Source organism: Haliotis rufescens, unplaced genomic scaffold, assembly GCF_023055435.1.
Source record: "Haliotis rufescens isolate VD_foot unplaced genomic scaffold, xgHalRufe1.0.p SCAF_3, whole genome shotgun sequence".
Taxonomy (NCBI): Eukaryota; Metazoa; Mollusca; class Gastropoda; order Lepetellida; family Haliotidae; genus Haliotis; species Haliotis rufescens.
In genome coordinates this window covers 31,280,592-31,308,099 of record NW_025964001.1, presented here as the reverse complement: position 1 = coordinate 31,308,099, position 27,508 = coordinate 31,280,592, and the positions used below count along the sequence as shown (strand labels likewise).

General features: G+C 39.8%; 1 protein-coding gene across 1 annotated transcript; it reads right to left on the bottom strand.

Annotated features, from left to right (window-relative positions):
- Nucleotides 1-372: 372 nt before the first annotated feature.
- Nucleotides 373-27,503, bottom strand: LOC124146015 (WD repeat-containing protein 43-like). Its single transcript, XM_046516036.2, has 17 exons — nt 27,289-27,503; nt 25,831-25,971; nt 24,309-24,430; nt 16,191-16,308; nt 15,020-15,156; nt 12,495-12,594; nt 11,709-11,773; nt 10,951-11,128; nt 9,904-9,990; nt 8,765-8,881; nt 8,404-8,544; nt 7,123-7,241; nt 6,371-6,434; nt 5,459-5,572; nt 4,395-4,467; nt 3,332-3,384; nt 373-2,779 (listed from the first exon to the last, which is right to left on the bottom strand). Exons 1-17 carry the CDS (start codon nt 27,466-27,468, stop codon nt 2,639-2,641), a joined length of 1,950 nt encoding a protein of 649 aa, XP_046371992.2. The 5' UTR covers nt 27,469-27,503; the 3' UTR covers nt 373-2,638.
- Nucleotides 27,504-27,508: the final 5 nt, after the last annotated feature.

Below are 27,508 nucleotides of genomic sequence, written 5' to 3'. Positions count from 1 at the left end.
CCATGCAATCACTTTGTATGGGGTGAATGGTTTGGCCATTGTAGAGTCACCACCTTTTCCCATACCAGGTATGTTTAAAGTCGCACAGAGCAACAGCCTGTACTTAATTGTGTCTGGACCTGAAAATCCAGTGATTGATATGATCAACGATGCACACCATCAGGGTGCCTTGACAAAACACCCAAGTCACTGAACCTGACCAACGATCCATTCAGTCACCAGATACAAGCATGGCTTGCAAGCGACAAATTCTAACAGGCCCCAAGCTTGGAAACCATGGAATCCATGTAGAGTTACTTAATAGTCTACCCATGCCTGTGATTTACCTAAAAGGTAGACAGCACTGCACTGTTCCGACATAACGCCCTTTTGTTTGTATGGTTTATTGTCTTAGAGTACAGCCATGCCCTGTCACACAGTGCATGGTGTAGCAGCTGGCTTCAGAATGAAACTACATCGTATTCATGTTCATATCATACATCATAATCATGGTGATAATCATGGACTTTGCTTTGACTGTAATTTGATAAAGGAATGAAAGACAAGAGTTGAAATCTAAATTAAAGCTAGCAAGTACAGTTCAAGACATAATTATCGGACATGTAATTACGAACCAAATATACCAACTCATATCTATAGCACGAGTCCTCAGATTATGTATGACACCAGGGCCACCTGATCATCTTGTGTTGTTACTTGGATCTGCTGTAGCAGGGAGGCCAATAGGTCCACACAGTTTCAATTGATCAAAGACAGAAGTATGCAGACATTTGCTCATCAAATGAGATTCCAAGACCATACAAACTGAGCTTAATACTCATTTGTGTCATGTAAAATATCTGATGACCAACCATCTACCACTTGCTGCAGAAAGCTTCGAATTAAAAGGAACCCACCAAATAATATGTGGGGAGGGCCATTTTTTGTTGCTGCAATATCCTACAGAACAACTTAATAAAATCCAAGTTATTTGATGGACAATCAAACAAAGCCCTTTGGATCATTGAAAACATGATATCCATTAACAGTGATGCCAAAGAAGATTCTACCAGGACGACAAAGTAACAATGCCCATGACAACATCAAGACAATGGAGTACATGGTCTCAGATAGCACAACCTTCACTACCATATTGGCAGTATCAAGCTCCCTCCCCTGAACAACCTGAAAGTAATCCTTATGAATGAGTGAGTGAGTTGGGTTTAATGCCACTTTTAACAGTATTCCAGTTATATCACGGCATGTCAGCTTAATGTGGGAGGAAAACCCAAAGTGATGCAGGTCTCAGATGTTTACCACTTTGGTGAAACCCACGAGCATGGGTATGGTGCTGACAAACCTAAAAACATAATCGTGGCGAACCGGGATTCAAACCCACAATCATAGGTTTCTGGCGCGCCCAAGGGACGTAATCCTTATGAGAGCCCAGTACTAAGCCCCGAAAATTTACATGACTCCATATTTTCTTGTGTATATTCGAGACTTTTAACGGTGTGGACGGGGCATATAATTGCCTAGTAACTATTGTCAAAATCTCCAGATTAGGATCAACAAGTACAGGTTGACCAAGTTGATTATGATTATAAACATGTTAAACAATTGTCAATTGCACATTGTTACAAAATAAGCAGAATCAAACATAACTAATGGTGATCATTAGTTAAGTTAAGAAACTTCTAATATTGCATCATTAAGTAAATAATCCAGTCTTTGCAAGGATATACATAATCTGATCTTACTGAGGACATTTCATGTAGTTTCTATGCACATATATACATATTTGTACACACTAGGTAAACATTGAGCCATTTCTCCTGCAGATACTGTTTTATAGAGAAGGAGTTTATTTTGATATCCTTAGTAAAGTAGAGAATTCCTAGGTTTCAATGTTGATATGCATGCACAGAGTTCACCATACAGACAACAACCTTGCAATAACAAGTATCATTCACGTTAACAAATATCCCCAGCACCTTATGTCTCTTCCATAAAGGGCTGGTTATCAAAGTTACTGATGTGTGCATACTCTGTGTGTATTGTGTGGTCAATGCATGTGGTCAGTGTATTGTGTGGTCAGTGTACTTCCCTGCATGAAAGTTTGGTAGCTTTCACTTTTGACCAAAAGTTCAGCCAAATGTCAAGAAACGAAGACAGTATTCGAGCCATGGGCAAGGTTTATTATGAGTCTAAGGCCACCTGTGACGCTTAGCATCCTTCTGCATGCCTGATTATGTGGGCTGCTATCTTGCCAAGACACCAATCTGGAAGAGGGCAAGGGTAAACCCGCCATAAAACTGATACATGTAGTACATGCAGGGAGTGAGTGAGTGAGTTTGGTCTAACGCACTTTGAACAGTATTTCATATAAGTCAGATGTGGGAGGATATCATGGTGTGATGCAAGATCGATACAGAGCTAAGATTGTCATGTGGAGGGGGTTCTGTCTGTGGTATTTGCTGGCCCATGTTTGTCTCTTCCACTTCTGATCTTTCCCACACAGCCACCACACAGACCATCCATCTTGCAATTCATTGTATGTTTCTTCCTCCCACGGCACTTCTTAATACTCTCAGAGAGGCTACAGTTTAAGTTGTAAACTGCACTGATTGTATAAGTCCTTCAGCATTCTCATTCCTTGTTATCCCATATCTTCCTCCTCCTCCTCTTCTTCCCCTGAATCATCGTCATCTTCCTCCTCCGACTCTACACCCTCGTCTTCTTTCTTTCCATTGGCCTCCACTTCATCGGAGCTCATCTCCGACAGATCGTCCCAGTCCTCCTGCAAAACAAACATTCATTCATCACAACCAGTCTCGCTTTTTCCCAGCCTTCGAGATTCATGTTAGTCCACAAATTTGAGACTACCAAATTGTGCAGAAAACAAGTAGAAAATCCAATGAAAGTAGTCAGCACTGACTAGTTGCATTTGAGGGCCACAATTCTGAATCAGTTCTCAATACTTCAATTTTGCTATTAATTGGAACTGAATAAAACAGACAGTTGTAATCATTGAGTCTGGGCCAAGCAAACCAGTGTTTTACTACATGCTCAATGTTTGTTGTTTACTGCAATACTCAGCAATATTCCAGCTATATGACGACGGGCTATAAATAAGAGCCTAGACCAGACAAACTGGTGATTGATATTGTGAAAAATGATCCACACCGTCACACACAGGTACAGTGGAAGACAAGGCTACTCTCTGCTTTACCCTGAATCCCCACAGGGAAAGCATGGGGTACTTCCAGCTAAGCCATCCCTTTCCACCATCATAGATGGCTGCAGACCTATTCTATCCCCACAGGGCCGGCAATGTATGTGAGCCACTCACCCCAGATCCACTCGGAAGGATGTCCTCCATTGGGAAGTCTTCATCGGAGGACTCTGAAAGAAGAACAGTATTGGTTCAATGCTCAATGAGCTTGTCTAACATTCAGTCAACAAGAAGAATTAGTGAACATGGTGAATATGAAAGATACAATTTTATTTTGGCAGAAAACGTAAAATAGAAGTAAAATCAGATCTAACACTGCTGGGACATACAATATTGAACAAAGCCTTAGAATAATCACTTAAGGAAGGTAGTCAAAGAAGAATGGCTTGAACATTATATTATAATGCTACACAAATGCATAGATACATACTAATGAATAGGCACTTTTTAGCCAGGGTTGTACAATATGTGCACAGCTATCTGCATGTCAAAGATATACTGAGATCCAGTGTATTATCGGGGACAAAATGTTGCATCAAATACGCACAAAAGAGTCTGGACTGATGTCATTTTATAGTGCTAGCACACTGAGATACCATGCCGCAGTTGAACATGAAAACCCCATTCAGACACAGGATACTGACTCCAAGTTGACCAGTCCTTGTTTTAGCCCCTCAATGCCGAGCACCAGACAGGGTAACAACAAGTACCATCTTTAAACATAAGTTGGTATGACACGACTGGGGATCGAACCCCAGACCTTCCACTCTCTGGGTGCACTCTCTATCACTAGACCATGTAGGCAGTCCAAAGCCAACTTAATTAAGGCCGTGTAAAGTTGCCTGCATGTAAAATTTACTGTCCAGGTCTTATTTTATCTTGTTTCAAACAGGAAAATGTCCTATATACAGCAAACTACGTTTATAACGAATACCCTTAAAACGAACTGACGGATACAACAAACTTGTTCTGGGCCATTTGCTGTGTATATGCTGTACATATGCTTACAACAAACTACAGTTATAACGAACCAATATTAGTGGTCTCTTAGAGTCTGTAGTTTACTGTACACATAATCAGCACAAGCCTCCACAAATACTTCATGTATCATGCCTTGAACATTACGGAGTCACACTCTTTGGTTGGAGGGTTGTGATTCATCAGATATTACTTCACTTACCATCCTGATATAACAACAATGGCTGCTGAGATTTCCCAGCATCCTCCTCATCTTCCTGGTCATGTGATGTGATCTGCAACAGTTGGTTGGTGGATTTAATCATGTCAAAGTGAACAGTTGTTTCTATTAAAGATGCCTCCCAGCAACATAGGAAGTTGACAGACTGCCTTGAGTGAGCGAATATTATGCAGTCAGCAACATTCAAGCTAAATATTCAAATATGGAGCAGGCAAACTAGTGACTGAAAGCAACGATCCCCATTTTAGTTGTCTCTTGTGACAAGCAGGACATCTTCTGACCAGGGTTCCTTGAATACCAAATGTCTTCTTAATGAACATTAATGTCATGACTATACATGAATATACATGTAAAATAATAAGATCTGATTTTGAAGAGCTGGGATTGATTATAGATTGGTGCACTGTCAGTTCCATACAAGAAGGGACAGGAATGATCTACAAATGTTCTCTAGCACATCAAGGGGCAATGTCAATTTCATGAGGAAATGACACCGTTAACCAGTGCAAAACAATTGTTGGTAATAATGGTAAATCAAGGTCAAGTCTGGACTACAGCAGAATTCATATAAAATACATGATGCTACAATAGTGGCATATATCTTCCTATGCATACAACAAGGTCAGCCCACGCTCTGCTTTTGCCATTTTTTAGAAGTGAGTTCTGTAGTTTCCATATTCGTACATTCTAATCCAATTAAACATCAGGAAAGTTACTTTAAATAGACACGATAGCAGTTCAGAATAGTTTTTGGTATGTAGTACATATTCTCTAGAAGTGAATTTAGTTTCGAATGTGGGCCCACCCTGCACTTTCACTTAGGCAAGAAAAATAAGCTGCCTTTTCGAACAAATGACTGCGGTTTTGCCAATCATAGCATGAGAAAGATACGCAACTCTGGAGCATGAACTGCAGCGTGTCACACCAATGGGCCATCCATGCCCTGTCATGTCACCCTTGCCACCCATCTGATCCCCATGTTGACAAAACACACATTCAGCACTGAAACTCAATGTTTAAAAGTACAATTTGTCCTTGAGACCTACCTGTGTGAGGACAAGGTCAAGTTTGCCCTGTAACCGTGACAACTTGGTGAACATGGAGACACGAGCATCCATCATCTGATATAGTGAGCTCAGCTTGTCAACAATTTCAGGGAACTGTCAAAATAAACACAACACGATCAGTTAGTGGATGCAGTACCAAGAGCTTCACCATCACAAAACCCATCAACAACAATCATTTCTAATCTGTCTGCTGACTAGTTTACTGGTTCAACCTACAGAGGTGGCATCAGTGTATACCAACACTTCACTTTAGCACATATTCAAGCTATATGATGGCGGTCTGTAAATAATCGAGTCTGGACCAGACAATCCAGTGATTAATATCATGAGCATCGATCCAAGCTATTGGGATCAATGACTTGCATGAACCAAGTCAGCGAGTCTGACCACCCGATCCCGTTAGTCGCATCTTATGGCAAGCATGGTCAAGGGGGCAACATCAACCTCATAAGGTGACACCGTATAAACAGTGCAAGGCGTCCTCATTCATTAGTGAGTGAGTGAGTTGGGTTTAACCCCCCTTTTACAGTATTCCAGTTATATAACAGCGTGTCAGCTTAATGTCGGAGGAAAGCCCAAAGTGATGCAGGTCTCAGACGTTTACCATTTGGGTGAAACCCACGAGCACGGGTATGGTGCTGACAAAACCTAGAAACATAATCGGGGCGAACCGGGATTCGAACCCACGATCATGGGTTTCTGGCTTGTCCAAGGGACACATCTCTGCACAGCGAAACACAGCCCTTAGACGACTGGGCCACCCGTGCCCCCTCCTCATTCATTAAAATTTCACTGAAAATACAAAGTTTCAGGAAAATGCATCAGATCTTTTATTATTAACACCCACTGTGGAAAGTAGGATCACTGCTTCCATCAGAACAATCTACTCACTGTCATCAGATAGGATGTATGCACAGCCATCACCGTCTTCAGCCACTTCACACTTTTACTGGCACTGGAAGAAATAAGAACATCTACACTGGTACCACATTTTAGAGGGAACATCAATAACCAGGACATTAACTTTCTGCAGGCTGACAGTGCATGCTGAAAACAAGAACAGTATGGTGGCCACCAACTGCAGCTTGCCCTGATCAGGACCATACACCCCTGCTGGGAGCACAGCCCTATCCCCTTGGCGACATTGACCCCCACACCATCCATACTCCATCTGCCATCTGGGTCACCTGGGTGCTGTTGTGCAAAACAACCTAAGCCCTACGACTGCTTTAAGTCTATGTCAAGCTAAGATCGCTTTGTACAACGACACCCTGATCCCCATTTTAAAGGCTAAAAGTCAACTGAGAACTATCGGTTATTTCACATTAAGAAACACATTGTTGTAGTTGACCAAAAGGTAGTTGGTGCAAAATACATAGATTGTACACTGTTTTCTCACACGTTTACACAAAAGCAGTTTCCAGACAGATATGATGTTACCATGGTTATCATGTTTCGTCTCCACAGATTACATCAAGTATACCATGACATGCATCAACCAAGTCAGCGAGCCTGACCACCCAATCCCATTAGTCGCCAATTCCATCCCGGAGCTTCACGGGTCCTTTTAACCACTAGGAAACCCCATTACCCTTTCCTGTGAAGCCTTCTGATCAATGACCAGCTTTCCGTTGTGGACATACCTTTGTGGGTGTCCCTCCATTCTCTTGGACAACTCGTGTACGAGGGGAAGCACACACACTATGGGGAGTTTCCGTATTGTCTTCTGTATCACTTTCTCACTGCTTCGGTGTAGCACAGTCTGTAAGCATAGTAACAACTAACATTTCAATTATTGTATTAATCTAATTTGTTTGAACCGGGGTCTTCGGTGTGATGAGCCAATGCTTTAACCTTTAGGCTACCCGACCGCCCTGTATGGCTAAGTAACCAACTACCGGTGATGGCCCAAGAGAACTTATATTAAGACTATAAGAGTCTGAGGGTCAGTTTTGTCTTGGAGGGTGAATACCAACCTGTCAGTTTGAAGCACTATTTCTTAAATGTCTCTTGTGACATAAGACACATTCAGACTTTACAAAACCAGTATCTCATAGCACTGAGCATGAAAACATGTTATTTCTCAACCAGTTCAAGTATATTTCTCATGGGCAAGTGCATGTATAGTTAATGCATCACAAATGCACAGGTGTGAGTGAGTGAGTGAGTGAGTGAGTGAGTGAGTGAGTGAGTGAGTGAGTGAGTGAGTGAGTGAGTGAGTGAGTGAGTGAGTGAGTGAGTGAGTGAGTGAGTGAGTGAGTGAGTGAGTGAGAGTAATGTTTTATGTCACTTGTAGCAATATTTCAGCAATATAACGACTGAGTGCCAGAAATGGGCTTCACACATTGTACCCATGTTGAGGCACAGGTGTCAAACATACTAAATAGTTTATCATGTTTATCAAATCTACAACACTTTCAATTTTTCATTTTGTGATATTTTTAAAACTAAAGTTAAAAACAATACTATCAGCACAAACTTCTCAGTGGACTATTTGCATTCATCTACATTTGTTCACCATGCACACAGGACACAAGGTCGAACTACTTACTTCTAGGTTTAGTTGGCAGGGAATACTCAGTACATTGGCAGTGTTCAAGCTCCACAAAGCAATAGCCCATTCCCGGAGCTCTCTATACTATCACTGCCATTAGTCAAAGGCAAAACTCCCCACTGATACGTGACCACAACCATGCTTGGAGTTGAACTTGCAACCGACTGACCGTTATCTAACCAGCCGCTACTACACTAACGGCAGCAATGTTACAGAGAGTGTAATGAAGGTGAAACGCACTGGGAAGTGTGTGTGTGTGTGTGTGTGTGTGTGTGTGTGTGTGTGTGTGTGTGTGTGTGTGTGTGTGTGTGTGTGTGTGTGTGTGTGTGTGTGTGTGTGTGTGTGTGTTTTGTCAAGGGAGACAACTCACACTAAGCAGTTTCTTGTCTTTACTCTGCAGTGCCTGGGTGAGGAGATGGACGACGCTCTCAGCAGTAGGAGGTGCAGTAGCCCCTCCCCTGGTGTCACTCTTGTCCAGGCTGATGGCGTGAAGACGTTCTTCCATCGTCAGCTGCAACAACAACATAACGTGAGCTGCTTCATAGTGTAGTCCGTCTGCCGGACCCTTCACAGCATATACTGATTAAGTATGAATATAATGAACATGTTAATTTTTAATTAACCTCATAAAAATGATGACAAACAAGTAGAATTTTAAACATGCATACCAGAGAAGAAATCTTAATAGTTTTTACAGCCCAACATAAAAGAAATATGATAAATATATTTACCTCTCCAACAGAGTTTTGTCTTTTCCGCCTTTTGTCTGCAGACAAACTGGGGTCTTTGGGCACCATGTTGGCTGGCACCAACACTGTGGCTTCCTTAGAGATGCTTGGTGTCCGGATCTGTGGAAGGGACACAATCCAGTGTTAGATACAGAATAGTCTGTGTCCTAAAACTTGTCAAAATCTGGACCAATAAGAGGGATGATAGTTCCCAAGTCCCCTGATACAGTAATTTGATAATGCATGGTAAACTTGGTAATTACATTTATCCAAGGAACAGATGAAAAATATTATAATTCAAGCTTTTATTCATGAAATTGCATTACCAAGTGTTTAATCATTCCCTGACACAAATTGTGTTGAAACATATGCAGTTATATTTCCTGATCCAATACCCCCATGGCCCCTTTAACAAGAGACAAGGGGTCATGATGACCAACATTTGAGAGGACAGAACAAAACCTGGGAATTGGTTTAATACACACAGACACAGATAGTGACAATCCAGTCACATCATGGTGCCATGCAAGGGTTCAACTAGGACCCGACAGAGAAGTGGTGGACATCATGAGCAACAGTCCACATGCATGATCATGATCTCTGTCAGGAGTGAGTGAGTGAGTGAGTGAGTAAGGTTTTAAGCCGCTTTTAGCAATATTCCAGCAATATCACAGCGGGGGACACCAGAAATGGGCTTCACACATTGTACCCATGTCGGGAATCGAACCAGGGGCTTCGGCGTGACGAGTGAACGCTTTAACCATGAGGCTGCCTGACCACCCCTCTCTGTCAGGAACAATGTAACCAGCCAGGTCGCTCAATGGAAGCCACCTAACCCTTTTCAAGCATGTCGCAATGGTTCTTGTGAGAAGCATGGCTACTGGGACCTATTAGGACCTTTTTAAATCCTCAACAACCTCAAGGGTGAAGTCCATACTACAGGTGAGCAACTGGACGCTGAACCAACAAACCAATCCATACTGTTAACTGGGTTATGCCTGGTTACATGGAACTTATTGGCTTACAGAATAAAGTACTGACGATGGGAACTATTTTACAGCTCATTTGAAAACTGTTACAACATACTCTGGATGAAATATGCCCAGAATGGGAAGAACACAACTGTTGCTTGCATGTTGTACCTTTGAGACGCCTCCATCTTTCTTAAAGGCAGTCCTCAGTGGGTCTTCTCGGATAAGACACACTTCAGGCTGGGAGGGGTCATACGCCTGCAACAGAGAAGACACATCATAATCATGATAATGACTTACATCCCATGTTTAACAGAGGTTAAGGCCAACATTTATATTTCTTGAATCTTGTTGAGTGTGTTTCGACTGAACACAGGAGTAAAAAACCTACTGCCATATTGCTGCAAGTTTCCTTGATTGTTTTGTTGTTTAAAGCAGTTGTTTAATGGATCAGTTGGTCAGACTCGTGACTTGGTTGAAGGCACAAACAGTTGCTCTTAATATCAATCACTGGATTGTCTGGTCAAGATTTCATTATTTACTGGTTGCCATCACATAGATGGAATATGGACACAGATTACCTGATTGTCCAAATCCTAGCTTAGTCATATATGATAAACATGATGTAATAGTTACGGTGTGTAATTGTTCATCGATTTAAAGAGCCTATTTATTTTTAAACTAATAACACTTTTAAAACTCATGACCATGATGACGAAGAAACAAATATTGCACTTTTGAAAACCATTTCACATTATTCTGATCAATTTGGAATTAATATTTCTTGATATTACACCAAGAATTTAGCAGTTGTGGTTGAGTCCAATCTGATGTGTGTTTGCTGGTACACTGATATTGTTCATAAGAACAAACAGTATTGAACAACACAAATTGTTTTTGCACCCATTGGGCAATGCTTTTTCTAAACAAGAAGAAACATCGTATTTTTGGTGCATTATGTTTAACTTTGTTGGTTTGTTGTTTAACGCCACACTCAGCTATATGGCGGCGGTCTGTAAGTAATCGAGTCTGGAGCAGACAATCAAGTGATTGATATCATGAGCATCGATCCACACAATTGGAATATGACATGCATCAACCAGGTCAACGAGTCTGACCACCCAATCCTGTTAGTCATCTCTTACAACAAGCATGTCCTTATTTGTAACAAACAATAATAATACATGTACAACAGATTTAAATCAGATTATATCTTACCACTTTCTCGAAAGTAGGTTTGAGGTAGCTGCCATGAGCTAGCAATAAACTCTTCTCCTTTCCTCCCTGTATGTGAGCCGCGAGCACCGGGATTGGTCGGGGTGTGTCCTCCTTAACACCGCCGCCAGCCGTCACCACCTGTATCTTAACCTTTGGACGAAGTGGCTTTTTTAACCTCCTGAAAGAATGTCATATCATAAGTGAACTAAATATTTGACAACAGAAGCAATACAAACTGACCAGCGATGTAAGTAAGACCACCTGTAGCAAGGTGAAAGGGAGAACCATTGGTTTTTGGCAGGAAATTTAATGAGTGCTTCGACCTGAATTAAAGTCATAAAGATAGGGATTGTTTTCTGAACACTTTCCAAAGTTTTCTAAATTACAAATACCGGTACTAAATGGGAAATCCTACAACACTGTACAACAGAAAACAGACTGAATATGTTACCAAATGTGTAGCCAAATATCAGCCCATAGGAAATCAATAAAGGAGTCCTTGCTGTTGGTAGTTAATGAGCCAAGTGGATGGAGCTCAACACCATAAACAGCAATCTTACAGCTTTGGTATCAAATACAACCGACAGTTTCATTCATTACACATTAGTAGTAGGCCTGGATACCAGTATGGCAGTTTACAGACCACTAAGGGTGACTGACACGACAGCGTCCTGAATAACCCATTCCAATGTGCCTTGTTACTATGGTTACAGGGATTCTCACTCACATAGTGTAGTATGGCCATGATGGTAACTTACCCATTTAACGTGTGTTCAAACACTAGCACTTGACCACTTTTTGTAACAACCGCTAACAAGATGGACTGAAATAAACAAGGGTTCATTCTGAACAGAACTCATAGCAGCATCAATACTGAATACAACAATGACAGTCTTCATTGTTATGTCTGTATGTGTTGCATCAAATACCTTTGGCTAAACAATACAAAAGAAATGCCGAGCACCAGCAGGGTAACAACTACTACCTTGTTTTAACATATTTCTGTATGACACAACCGGGACTGAACCACCAGCCATCCTGGCAGGTGCTCTCTATCCACTGGACCACTGAAGTGGTCTGACTGTTAGAAGTTTATGTTTGTGGTTGAGCAGATGACACCATACAGTTTGAAGATTATCACTGCTTTGACTTAACCTTCATATTGATGTTGGTTTGTTGTTTAATGCCACACTCAGCAATATTCCAGCTATATGACAGCGGTCTGTAAATAATCGAGTCTGGACCAGACAATCCAGTGATTGACATCATGAGCATCGATCCGCGCAAATGGGAGATGATGGTATGCATCAACCAAGTCAGCGAGTCTGACGACCTGATCCCGTTAGTCGCCTTTTACAACAAGCATAGGTGCTTTATACGGCAAGCATCGGTTGCTAAGACCTACTCTAGACCTACCTATCTTCACGGGATGTTGATAACTGCAAAGTAATGCTTCACCTAAGTAGCCTGATGCTTAAAGACAAACCAATACAGTGTATGACCCACAGCAAGACTGATAAGTTCTGCTAATACTGCTCCCTCACCTGATCTTTTGATGACTTGGAAATATTTACATAGACAGGTTCATCAGGTAGAGAGAAAGAAGCTAGGGCATTTTTGTCCTTGGAGGATGTGTCAATCTGCCTGTAGGGAAGAACAAAACATTACCAATCATCCCTCTTTCCGCTGTGAATGCCTTGAAAACAAATCAGCTGATAATGTGTTGTTTTACAGACAGCGATATTCAAGCCATGTGAAAGTGACACGTAATTAGTCTATTCTGGCCCTTACAACTTTGAGTGTTGGTTTGTTGTTTAATGCCGCACTCAGCAATATTCAAGCTATATGACGGCGGTTTGTAAATAATCGAGCCTGGACAAGATAATCCAGTGATTGACATCATGAGCATCTATCCACGCAAATGGGATACGATGACACGCATCAACCAAGTCAGCGAACCTGACCACCTGATCCTGTTAGTCGCCTCTTACGACAAGCGTTGGTTGCTGAAGACCCATTCTAACCCAGATCTTCACAGGTCCAGCCCTTACAAATCAGTCACTAATCATGCTATTGACACAATCTCTGTGCCATGCAGTCTGGGGTAGGACAACACAGCATGATCCCATTGAGGTACACCTTACTTGTACTCAAACTAACACAATACTGACATGGATTATGTAGCTTGTTGTCTCTAGTCTAAATGATTTGTAACACCGAGGAATAGAAATGCTCGTGGATAGAAACATCGTGGAAATAAAGGGATCAGCAGTCGGGGTATCGGGAAACACAAAGAACCAAGGTTGAGGTTGAGCACGAGGTTGAGCACCTGATCCATCTTTGACACAACTTACTCTCAACGAGATCCCCATGGGGAGAAAAATAAACTGTACTTTGATGTGAGCCAATTTGAACAAGAATAAGGTAGCTAATTCATGGGAATATCCAGACAATTTCAAAATCATTAAATGTTTCAGAGCAATTGAACAAAAAGTTCAAATTGATCAATCTGTTTCAGTAGCCTGAGTTGGTATCCCTGCCCTTTACAACTGATCCAGACATGGAATCTGGTCAGGTGTCAATAGGACAGGAGGTGGGGTTACAGTGGGGTGGTGTATCAGTGGTTATATTTGCCTTTTTCTAATCACAATGCCGAAGATACCATTTTCAATATTATTGCATTCAAACCAAATGAAAATCAACTGTTGAGCATGTTGAGAGCACACTAAGTAGTGACGTTTCAGTGTAGGTTGCTCTTAATTGTAATAAAGAAGTTGTTCATCCATATATCTTATCCTTACTTAGCATGCTTAGTACACCAACTTCTAAATGCCCGTCAAAGAGGTTTGACAAGCATTCATTAAACTAATGCCTGGGTTTCAGACCAAGAAGCTCTGTGGTGTTTCATAACATTGGAATTATTCTTACATTAATCAGGATTATCTCTTTCTCATTTTCATTTTATGCCTGTGAAAAACAAGGTTTTTTTATGGTTTGGAACACTTAGCAATCATTTCGGATTAAGCCATGAAGACATTCTGTTGAATTCACACACAGAAACAAAGGGACTATATCCAAGATAATGTTAACTGTATCAGAGCATTTGAACAGGAAGGTCAAAGTGACTGATCTGTTTCAGTAGCCCGAGTTGGTATCCCTGCCCTTTACAACTGATCCAAACATAGAATCTGGTCAGATGTCAATAGGACAGGGGGTGGAGCGGAGCAGGGCGGTAGTGCCAGACTGACATATAAAGCTCACATAGACTTTCCACTGAGGAGAGATAATGCAGAAAGAAAGTAGGAAATATGTTTTGGCATAATGGTTAAAAACATGTTGAAAATGAAGTCATTCTAAACACTGACCGATACCGACCAAACATGTCCAAGAATGACAGTTAATAATGCGTACATTAAAGTTGAAGTTACAACGACAATAACAACACTTGAAGGAATAAGTAATTTTGAAACAAATGCTGACTTATCAATGGAGAAGTGAGATGAGGTGAAATGAGGTTAAACGTTGCATTCGAGATAATTGCACTTGTGTATGGCTGCTTGGACTAGTTCACACTAATATGCTGGTTTTATAGTGCTAACCCACTGAGATACCATGCCACAGTTTTACCACATAGCCCACTCAGAGAGTGAGTGAGTTTGGTTTAATGTCGCTTTTAACAGTATTCCAGTTATATCACAGCGTGTCAGCTTAATGTGGGAGGAAAGCCCGAAGCGATGCAGGTCTTAGAAGTTTCCCATATTTCGATGAAACCCACGAGTACAGGTATGGTGCTGGCAAACCTAGAAACATAATTGGGGCGAACCGGGATTCGAACCCACAATCATAGGTTTCTGGTGTGCCCAAGGGAAGCAACTCTGCACAGCGAATGATGGCGCCTTAGACAACTGGGCCACCCAAGCCCCTTACATCACTCAGACACAGTATACCGACTCCAGAGACAGGCAATCCTTGCACTATCCTATTTAAGCCGAGCACCAGGGATGGGACTTGTTCAGGATTTCATCCCTTGTTATAAAAATTTATATGCATACAGCATCACATGACTCACCATGCATTAATGACTCGGTCGCTCCGGGCAGCAGACAGGAAGTATGAATGTTCAGCTGAGTTTGGATTCGGAGGAGTTTCCCCAATTAACGGAACAGAAATCAGTCTGAATACTTCTGTTGCATGGCCAGTGAAACTCTGCAAAAGGACATGAACATGATGAACTTGGTCTTAATGTCACTTTGACAGTATTTTGTGTTATAATCTTAGTGTGTGTGAGTGGAGGGGGAGAGAGACTCAAATTTTAATTACATTGGTGTAATGCTTGGCTAAAGCAAAGACAAAAAACCTACAGGTCATCAGGGTGAATCGGGGATTCAAACCATGAGCGGCAGATCCTGGCCGATAAGGGAGGTAACTCTACAAACAAGTTACAGAACGTCAGGTCACCTACAATCATGCGTCTACATACACATGACACAGGTTGTTCATGCTTAATGCTAAGATGAGTGGGTGAGTTGTGTTTAACGCCACTCTTAACAGTATTCCAGTTATATCACAGCCTGTCAGCTGAATGTGAGAAGAAAGCCCGAAGTGAGGCAGGTCTCATAAGTAAACCACTTTGGTGAAACCTATTAGCATTGGTATGGTGCTGACAAACCAAGAAACATAATTGGGGCGAATCAGGATTCAAACCCATGATCTTAGGGGTTTGTCTTTATTTTTTTGGTTTGTTGTTTTACGCCGCACTTAGCAATATTCCAGCTATATGACGGCGGTCTGTAAATAATCGAGTCTGGACCAGACAATCCAGTGATTTTCATCATGAACATCAAACAACGCAATTGGGATCGATGACATGCATCAACCAAGTTAGCGAGCCTGACCACCCGATCTCGTTAGTCGCCTTTTACGATAAGCATAGTCGCCTTTTACAGCAAGCATGGGTTGCTGAAGACCTATTCTACCCCGGATCTTCACGGGTCCACGATCTTAGGTTTCTGGTATGCCGAAGGGACAACTCTGCACAGCGACCCTTGGCCCCTTCTGCTAAAATGACTAAGTGAGATTACTGCTTTATGCATCAGCAATTTTGCAGCAATTAGTGTTACCATGGTTACAGTGGTTCTAACCATACTAACATGATCATGACGCCTTGCATCACGGTAAAACTGAATAGAAATAGAGGTACAACGCAGAACGATTATGAAAATTTGGAGAAGCTTTTTTACCTTTAAAACCTGCCGTGTATGAATTTCCCACAACTTGATTGACCTGCCAGCTGTGAGAAGGTGACTGTGTGAACACATGCACACAGAATATACACTGCCCTTGTCGGCCTTCCACTTCCTGAAACCGACAGACACACAGAGAATATACACTGTACAAATGTAGCAACTGCCTTGTAAAATGTAGCAACTGATGAAGTTTTGCTAAGCAGACGCTACATTTTGCTAGCCAAACGTGACAAATCAGTGATCGATATCACATAATTTATATAACTTTAGACCTCCATGGAAGCATTGCCAGGAGTTGGACCAGGTCTAGGGTATGGTGAGGCCGTACCCCCATCGTCGATACTACTTCTGATGCAGTTTAACATGAATACCCCACTCAAAGCTTTTCAAAGTATCTCAGCATACATCCACCCCATAAGCTAGGGATGTCAATGAATATCGCAATATTGGTAAATTTGTAATATTGATGCTGTATCAGTAAAAATTTATGGAGATCGACACCAAATTAATAATTCACTGACACAGAAGTTTACATTTATCAAGATAACCATTGTTAAGTACAATGAGAAGGCAGAAATTCAATGTTGAACAGTTAACGTATCAGCCGAGTTCATAATTAGCATTAAACTGATTAACTGCAGATCTACATTGTTATTTTTATCTACTCACATTCAGAACAATCAGTCGTATCATTAACTGATATATCATACTTTTGAGGTGATACATCAATACTAAAAATGTCCAATCAATGACACTCCTACTGCAAGAAAAAGTTCCTGTAAATTTTAGCCTACAGAGTTTATACTAAATCAGACTATAACTACATCATATTGGCTGATCTTTTGTTAAACCAAAACGGGATGTGTGTTGACTGGTGCACTGCTCCAGTCCATGAGAAGACCAAGCAGTATGTTAGAAAACAAGATTGTTGTTGCACCCATTGGGCAATGCTTTTTCTAGACAAGAAGAAACATCGTATTTTTGGTGCCAAGTATTATTCATTGTACATCAGGCTATTTGTTGATTGTTGGTAAACATGGTTTGCTCAAAACTAACAAGTATGATCCTCCTAAAAGTCTTTTAAACTAAAAATCATTTAGAAATTAAAATGTTGTTTTTTTGAGAGGTGAGCATGGTGAGGTGAAATGGGTTTATTGCACTTATATAGCGACATGCGTGCGTGCAGCTGATTGTACTGGTTCGGACAAATGCTGATTTTATAATATAGCGCTATCCCACTGCGATACCATGCCGAAGTTTACCGTATATGACCCCGTATAAGCTGAATAAGCATGGATACCCCACTTAGACACAGCATACTGACGCTGAGCCATCCAGTCCTTGTTTAATCACCTTAATGCCGAGCGCCATACAGGGCATCATCTTTTAACGTGTTTTGGTATGATGCGGCCAGAGATAGAACCCCGGACCTTCTGCTCTACAGGCAGACAATCTACCACTAGAACACAGAGGCGGTGTTTATGTTACTTTTATTAGAGAGCCAATGTGATGAATGTAAACATATCCAGGCCAATGATACAACCTGAATTTCACTGACCATGACATGGATGTAACAATTATGAGTGTTGACACTACGGAGATAGAAACAATGAGAAGCATGACAACTAAGATGTTCAGGTGTGCCCTCTGCGACATAAGTATGCCAACAAGAGTACTTTTCATTTTATTATTTTTGACATTCAGCATATTTAAATTCTCACAAATTAAGTGTGGTCACAACAATGTTCCATCTATTTGTCCAGTGTACTGAAGCGAAAGTGCATTTATCTCTGCCTTCTTATGATCAACATAAGTTATTTTATAAAGAGATATGATTTCTACATGTTCTATGTGTACCCTGCGGCATGTTTTGGCACCAAGAACTTATCCAACCATGCGATGATTTTAATGCTGAAACTGACAAAGTAATACAAGGAACGTAAAACTTTGCATCATGTTATAACATCTTAAAACCTTTTCAGGAAAGTTTTTATACACAATTGTTATTGGTTTAACATGTTTAATGTTTATAATTACTTCTCTACTGTGTTTTCACAGATGCATATTTAACTCTAGAAAGCAGTACATGTGTGTTGGCTGGTGCACTGCTTCGTCCACCAGATGAAGAAGCAGTAGTTAGGAACACAGGATTGTTCTTGCACCCATTGGGCAATGTTAATTCTAGAAAGAACAAACATCGTATATTTGGTGCTGCTGCAAAATTCCCTTTAGAAGATTTTAATTAAATGGTAAAATGATAAACTGAAGATGTACTGGTATAAAAAATCTTGGTCAAAGCTCTGTTGTGTCCCTCTTTTCAAATAAGTCAAATATGTCTTAATATTCCAAGTATGTCAGTTGGCATAGAGGAGTTAAGAAACATAATTCCTACACAAAATGTTAATAATATAAGATGATTAACCATGTTATCTGAGGATCAACTGTGAAAAAGACTTCCATTTCAATTTATTATTAAATCATTCTTTTCAAACGCATGAATTTGAGACAAAATAAATGTTGCCAATAAATACTACACTATGTACACTGATGACTAAATGGGGGCCCAGACTGAAATGGGCTCTTGAAATCTGTTAACCAAGGTATTACACCTGCCTGGCCATAACATGTTAAACTGCATGTTCATTTCAGAATGTGAACAATGCAAAATGCAACACATTATTTTTAAACTAAAAAAAGTTTTAAAAATCACGGCCATGACGACGAAGAAACAAATATTGCACTTTTGAAAACCATTTCACATTATTCTGATTTAATTTTCTTTGATATTACATCAAGAATTTAGCAGTTGTGGTTGAGTCCAATCTGATGTGTGTTTGCTGGTACACTGATATTGTTCATAAGAACAAACAGTATTGAACAACACAAATTGTTTTTGCACCCATTGGGCAATGCTTTTTCTAAACAAGAAGAAACATCGTATTTTTGGTGCAATATGGTTAACTTTTTTTGTTTGTTGTTTAAGGACCCACTTAACAATATTCCAGCTACCGGTATATAACGTCTGGACCAGACAATCCAGTGATTGACATCATGAGCATCGATCCACACAAATAAGATCAATGACATGCAAGTCTGATCACCCGATCTTGTTAGTCACCTTTTACGACAAGCATAGTTGCCTTTTACAGCAAGCATGGGTTGCTGAAGACCTATTCTACCCTGGATCTTCACAGGTCTTGACATAAGCATTTATCAATTGACATCATGAGCATTGATGCAGACAATTAAGATACAATGACATGTAACAACCAAGTCAGCGTGTCTGACCACCCAATCCTGTTAGTTGCCTCTTATGCCAAGCATGTGTTGCTGAAGACCTATTCTCAAACCACATCATTCACATGGTCACAATGTTGATCATTGCTCAGGTTACCATGGTTACAGATAGGTTTAAGTATGTTTTACTGATAATCTGTTTGCATGAATATAAACTGTAAAGCCATATACCTGATATTTCAATAAAACAAAAGCCATATACCTGATATTTCAATAAAACCATGAACAATGACAATCATGATAAAGGCGTAGTGTGAATAATTTATCATTTTCTTTTTGAATGTTTATCAATATCAAATAATTAACATAAGAACAATCTGACACTTCAATATTCATGTTACTGCAGGCAACATATGGCTTCAAAGGTTTATACCATTTGATCCTTTTCCCCAAACCTAAATGACACAGCAGCTGGTATTTTACAAAAAAAAGGCTGACAAGCATCTCTATCCACACAATTATTACCATCTTCTCAAAAGGATGTTATCTTTTATACACAGCTGATACATGAAATGCAATAACTTATGTTTATTTCTTCACCAACAATGAAAATATTTCAAAACCCTTTTAACATACTTGAAAGGAAAGCAACAGTTGTAACACACAATTGTAACAGTGTAGATGTTACTGATGCATATTTAACTCTAGAAAGCAGTACATGTGTGTTGGCTGGTGCACTGCTTCGTCCACCAGATGAAGAAGCAGTATTTAGGAACACAGGATTGTTCTTGCACCCATTGGGCAATGTTAATTCTAGAAAGAACAAACATCGTATTTTTGGTGCTGATGCAAAATTCCCTTTAGAAGATTTTAATTAAATGGTAAAATGATTAACTGAAGATCTATTGTGTTCTTTTTTATTTATCAATCTTGATCATTGTTTAGCAAAAGTCAAATATGTTTCAATATTCCAAGTATGTTAGCTGGCATAGATGAGTTAAGAAACATAATTCCTACACAAAATGTTAATTACATAAAATGATTAACCATGTTATCTGAGGATCAACTGTGAAAAAGACTTCCATTTCAATTTATTATTAAATCATTCTTTTCAAACGCATGAATTTAAAACAAAATAAATGCTGCCAATAAATACTACACTATGTACAATGATGACTAAATGGGGGCCCAGACTTAAATGGGCTCTTGAAATCTGTAAACCAAGGTATTACACCTGCCTGGCCATAACATGTTAAACTGCATGTTCATTTCAGAATGTGAACAATGCAAAATGCAACACATTATTTTTAAACTAAAAAAAGTTTTAAAAATCATGGCCATGACGACGAAGAAACAAATATTGCACTTTTGAAAACCATTTCACATTATTCTGATTTAATTTTCTTTGATATTACATCAAGAATTTAGCAGTTGTGGTTGAGTCCAATCTGATGTGTGTTTGCTGGTACACTGATATTGTTCATAAGAACAAACAGTATTGAACAACACAAATTGTTTTTGCACCCATTGGGCAATGCTTTTTCTAAACAAGAAGAAACATCGTATTTTTGGTGCAATATGGTTAACTTTTTTTGTTTGTTGTTTAAGGACCCACTTAACAATATTCCAGCTACCGGTATATAACGTCAGTCTGTAAATAATCGAGTCTTGACCAGACAATCCAGTGATTGACATCATGAGCATCGATCCACGCAATTGAGATCGATGACAAGCAAGTCTGATCACCCAATCCTGTTAGTCACCTTTTACGACAAGCATAGTTGCCTTTTACAGCAAGCATGGGTTGCTGAAGACCTATTCTACCCTGGATCTTCACAGGTCTTGACATAAGCATTTATCAATTGACATCATGAGCATTGATGCAGACAATTAAGATACAATGACATGTAACAACCAAGTCAGCGTGCCTGACCACCCAATCCTGTTAGTTGCCTCTTACGCCAAGCATGTGTTGCTGAAGACCTATTCTCAAACACATCATTCACATGGTCACAATGTTGATCACTGCTCAGGTTACCATGGTTACAGATAGGTTTTTGAGCATGTTTTACTGATAATCTGTTTGCATGAATATAAATTGTAAAGCCATATACCTGATATTTCAATAAAACCATGAACAATGACAATCATGATAAATGTGTAGTGTGAATAATTTAAAATTTTCTTTTTGAATGTTTATCAATATCAAATAATTAACATAAGAACAATCTGACAATTCAATATTCATGTTACTGCGGGCAACATATGGCTTCAAAGGTTTATACCATTTGATCCTTTTCCCCAAACCTAAATGACACAGCAGCTGGTATTTTACAAAAAAGGCTGACAAGCATCTCTATCCACACAATTATTACCATCTTCTCAAAAGGATGTTATCTTTTATACACAGCTGATACATGAAATGCAATAACTTATGTTTATTTCTTCACCAACAATGAAAATATTTCGAAACCCTTTTAACATACTTGAAAGGAAAGCAACAGTTGTAACACACAATTGTAACTGATGTATATTTAACTCTAGAAAGCAGTACATGTGTGTTGGCTGGTGCACTGCATCGTCCACCAGATGAAGAAGCAGTATTTAGGAACACAGGATTGTTCTTGCACCCATTGGGCAATGTTAATTCTAGAAAGAACAAACATCGTATTTTTGGTGCTGATGCAAAATTCCCTTTAGAAGATTTTAATTAAATGGTAAAATGATTAACTGAAGATCTATTGTGTTCTTTTTTATTTATCAATCTTGATCATTGTTTAGCAAAAGTCAAATATGTTTCAATATTCCAAGTATGTTAGCTGGCATAGATGAGTTAAGAAACATAATTCCTACACAAAATGTTAATTACATAAGATGATTAACCATGTTATCTGAGGATCAACTGTGAAAAAGACTTCCATTTCAATTTATTATTAAATCATTCTTTTCAAAAGCATGAATTTGAGACAAAATAAATGCTGCCAATAAATACTACACTATGTACAATGATGACTAAATGGGGGCCCAGACTTAAATGGGCTCTTGAAATCTGTAAACCAAGGTATTACACCTGCCTGGCCATAACATGTTAAACTGCATGTTCATTTCAGAATGTGAACAATGCAAAATGCAACACATTATTTTTAAACTAATGAAAGTTTTAAAAATCATGGCCATGACGACGAAGAGACAAATATTGCACTTTTGAAAACCATTTCACATTATTCTGATTTAATATTTCTTGATATTACATCAAGAATTTATCAGTTGTGGTTGAGTCAAATCTGATGTGTGTTTGCTGGTACACTGATATTGTTCATAAGAACAAGCAGTATTGAACAACACAAATTGTTTTTGCACCCACTGGGCAATGCTTTTTCTAAACAAGAAGAAACATCGTATTTTTGGTGCAATATGGTTAACTTTTTTTGTTTGTTGTTTAAGGACCCACTTAACAATATTCCAGCTACCAGTATATAACGTCAGTCTGTAAATAATCGAGTCTTGACCAGACAATCCAGTGATTGACATCATGAGCATCGATCCACGCAATTGAGATCGATGACAAGCAAGTCTGATCACCCAATCCTGTTAGTCACCTTTTACGACAAGCATAGTTGCCTTTTACAGCAAGCATGGGTTGCTGAAGACCTATTCTACCCTGGATCTTCACAGGTCTTGACATAAGCATTTATCAATTGACATCATGAGCATTGATGCAGACAATTAAGATACAATGACATGTAACAACCAAGTCAGCGTGCCTGACCACCCAATCCTGTTAGTTGCCTCTTACGCCAAGCATGTGTTGCTGAAGACCTATTCTCAAACACATCATTCACATGGTCACAATGTTGATCACTGCTCAGGTTACCATGGTTACAGATAGGTTTTTGAGCATGTTTTACTGATAATCTGTTTGCATGAATATAAATTGTAAAGCCATATACCTGATATTTCAATAAAACCATGAACAATGACAATCATGATAAATGTGTAGTGTGAATAATTTAAAATTTTCTTTTTGAATGTTTATCAATATCAAATAATTAACATAAGAACAATCTGACAATTCAATATTCATGTTACTGCGGGCAACATATGGCTTCAAAGGTTTATACCATTTGATCCTTTTCCCCAAACCTAAATGACACAGCAGCTGGTATTTTACAAAAAAGGCTGACAAGCATCTCTATCCACACAATTATTACCATCTTCTCAAAAGGATGTTATCTTTTATACACAGCTGATACATGAAATGCAATAACTTATGTTTATTTCTTCACCAACAATGAAAATATTTCAAAACCCTTTTAACATACTTGAAAGGAAAGCAACAGTTGTAACACACAATTGTAACAGTGTAGATGTTACTGATGCATATTTAACTCTACATAGCAGTACATGAGTGTTGGCTGGTGCACTGCGTCGTCCACCAGATGAAGAAGCAGTATTTAGGAACACAGGATTGTTCTTGCACCCATTGGGCAATGTTAATTCTAGAAAGAACAAACATCGTATTTTTGGTGCTGATGCAAAATTCCCTTTAGAGGATTTTAATTAAATGGTAAAATAATTAACTGAAGATGTACTGGTATAAAAACTTAATCATAGTCACATCTCTATTGTGTTCTTTTTTATTTATCTATCTTGAACATTGGTTAGCAAAATTTAAACATGTTTTAATATTCCAAGTATGTTAGCTGGCAGATAGGTGTTAAACTTCAATAATGATTCTAGATTGTTAAGTGAGAGGTACTTTCCTTCACTATGTTAAAACCCTGATTACTACAAATCAACAAGTTGAAATTGCACCCAAAATTCTGCACAAAGAAGGTGTTTACATGGGAGCATGCTGCTCAGTGCCCCACTCACTGTTTGACTTTGCCTGTGACAACATCCCACTCTATGACATTGTGATCACTGGAGCAGCTGTACAAGGTTGGTGCTTCGGGGTGCCAACACGTACCGTTGACTGTGTCTGTGTGACCCTCCTCCTGAAATTAACATTTGGTTGAACATGGACGAAAATATTGCATTGATTGGGACTGGATTTCAAGAGCTTCAGTTTGTAATATATTTGATAGTTACATTAGTTCAAAGCCATTGTTTCATAACATTGGAATTATTCTTATAATAATCATGATTATCTCTTTCTCATTTTCATTTTATGCCTGTGAAAAACAAGGTTTTTTTTATGGTTTTGAACACCTAGCAATCATTTCGGATTAAGCCATGAAGACATTCTGATGAATTCACACACAGAAACAAAGAGACTATATATATCCAAGATAATGTTAACTGTATCAGAGCATTTGAACAGGAAGGTCAAAGTGACTGATCTGTTTCAGTAGCCCGAGTTGGTATCCCTGCCCTTTACAACTGATCCAAACATAGAATCTGGTCAGATGTCAATAGGACAGGGGATGGGGTTACAATGGGGTGGTGGTTCAGGGGCCAGAGTTGGTATCCCTGCCCTTTACAACTGATCCAAACATAGAATCTGGTCAGATGTCAATAGGACAGGGGGTGGGGTTACAGTGGGGTGGTGGTTCAGGGGCCAGAGTTGGTATCCCTGCCCTGTACAACTGATCTAGACATGGAATCTGGTCAGGTGTCAATAGGACGGGGGATGGGGAGTTGAGTAGGGTGGTGGTTCTGGGGCATGAGTTGGTTTTCCAGCCCTTTACAACTGATACAGACACTGAATCTGTACAGGTGCCAGGAGGACAGGTGGGGCCAGGAAAGGGTGTTTAGTGTTGTGGTGGGACATATCGTGTCAGGATCAGGGAAACCTGGAGATGGCATGTAGGGTCTAGAATTGGCATGTAGGGTGGGCAGGGCACCTTTGAAAAGCATGTAGGTCAAGAAAGGGCATGTGGGGGTGTGGGAATGGCATGTGGGGGTGTGGGAATGGCATGTGGGGGTGTGGGAATGGCATGTCGGGGGTGTGGGAATGGCATGTACGGTGTGGAAAGGGCATGTAGGGTGTGGAAAGGGCATGTACGGTGTGGAAAGGGCATGTAGGGTGTGGAAAGGGCATGTAGGGTGTGGAAAGGGCATGTACGGTGTGGAAAGGGCATGTAGGGTGTGGAAAGGGCATGTAGGGTGTGGGAAGGGCATGTGGGGGTGGGGGTGTGGGAATGGCATGTAGGGTGTGGGAAGGGCATGTAGAGTGTGGGGAGGGCATGTAGGGTCTGGAAAGGGTATGTATGGTTTATTAAGGGCAAGTATGTTTGAATGGCTTCAATGGAAAAATGGCAATTACTGTTATGAGTAATTTGATCATTTATCATACATAACCTACATTACTACAGAAACATGCCTGGTGCCTGTACATTTTAATAGTTTTAGAAATATTTAACACAAAAGTTCAAAGTGTTTGCTTGTTACTTACAAACTGAGTATGGATGTCTCCTTTGGCAACACTGTACAACAGAATGTTTCCATTGGTCGTACCAATTGCGATGAGGTCAAGATCCCCAATTTCTTCCATTCCTCCACTTGATTTCTTTCTTCTTTTTCTCTTTGGGGTACCCTAAAAACAACTCAGCATGTTAATCATACAATGGAGGGTTATCACGCTTTACCAGTGCATCACAAGTCATATGATACCTATTACGCCTAGCCATGTCAGGGTTAGAAATTGGCACTAGTCCTATAGTCCTTGCCAATCTGCCCAATAGTTAAGGTATCATAAGGACTAGTAGATATTTGCCATTTTTAAGGATTTTGCTATATATTATCATTATAAGGACTAGTGGACTAAAAGTTTTAGTTTCTACCGCTGCATGTATTGATTCATATTTCAATGCTGTACTGATTTGTCAAAAATGACATTTACTATGTTTTGCAATAATTCAGCCTGATAATGACATGGGCTAGCATTACCTTACTATCATGAAAAAAACATCCTGTAAGGCACACAAACTGGTTGGTTCAGATGATAGCAACAAACTCTCATCAGCAGGGCAACATGTAACTTGGACAATATCATGCAAAAATGGCACAAACTGATTATTGCGATATGTAATGTATCATGACTCAAGCAAGGTTTCACATGATGCTAAATGCAATTAACCAGGAGCTGTTATCTGTAAAGTTGGACCCGTGAAGATGAGGGTGGTCAGGCTCGCTAACTTGGTTGATACATGTCATTGTACCCCAATTGCGTGGATCGATGCTTGATGTCAATCATAGGATTGTCTGGTCCAGACTTGTTTAATTACAGATCACGTCAAATAGCTGGAATATTGCTAATTGCAGCATTAAACAACAAACAAAATCAAAGTTGAATGTTTCTTATTAACTCATCTGCCACAGAAATAAGCACTTGTACTTAGTCCTTGCAAAACTGCCCAATAGTTAAGATGATACAAGGACTACAAGAAATTTGCACTTTTAAAGGTGTTTGCCATATTTAATCATTCTATAGGCGGTCAGGTGGGTAGCCTAATGGTTCAAGCGTTTGCTCGTCATGCTGAAGAGCCTGGTTCGATTCCCAACATGGGTACAATGTGTGAAGCCCATTTCTGGTGCTAGGGTGTTCTCATGTGCACACTACATCGTGGTCACATTCTGAAACCCAAGCCGGCTGTCGGGGTTATTTACGTGTATTAGTAATACCCAGAAAAACACGTGTTATCCCTGCTCCACATGCTCTAATATATATTTCGCTACATACACTCATGTATTGTTTAGAATAGATTTAATTCATGACGCTTTATGTATAATGTCGACAACGAACAGAGGTTTCAAATTTACGCAGTTTCTTGAAATCACATATACTACGAAGAATCGAAAGATTAACACTATATAACAGCATATCTTCAGAAAAGTGGCAAATATTCATTACCGACAAGTGCCGTCCTGGGCCCCATGACAGACAACTGCATGTTGCTGACAGGTGAGAGCTTGGTGTGTACTCTTTATTTAGTTGTCCAGTTGATGAATCCCAAAGCTTAAGAACTCCGTCTGGGCTAGAATACACCAGAATTTCGCCATTCTGCGAGAAATCCAGGGGATACCCCGCCATGTTTCAACACGTGGTACATGATACGCATGCGCTAAATTAT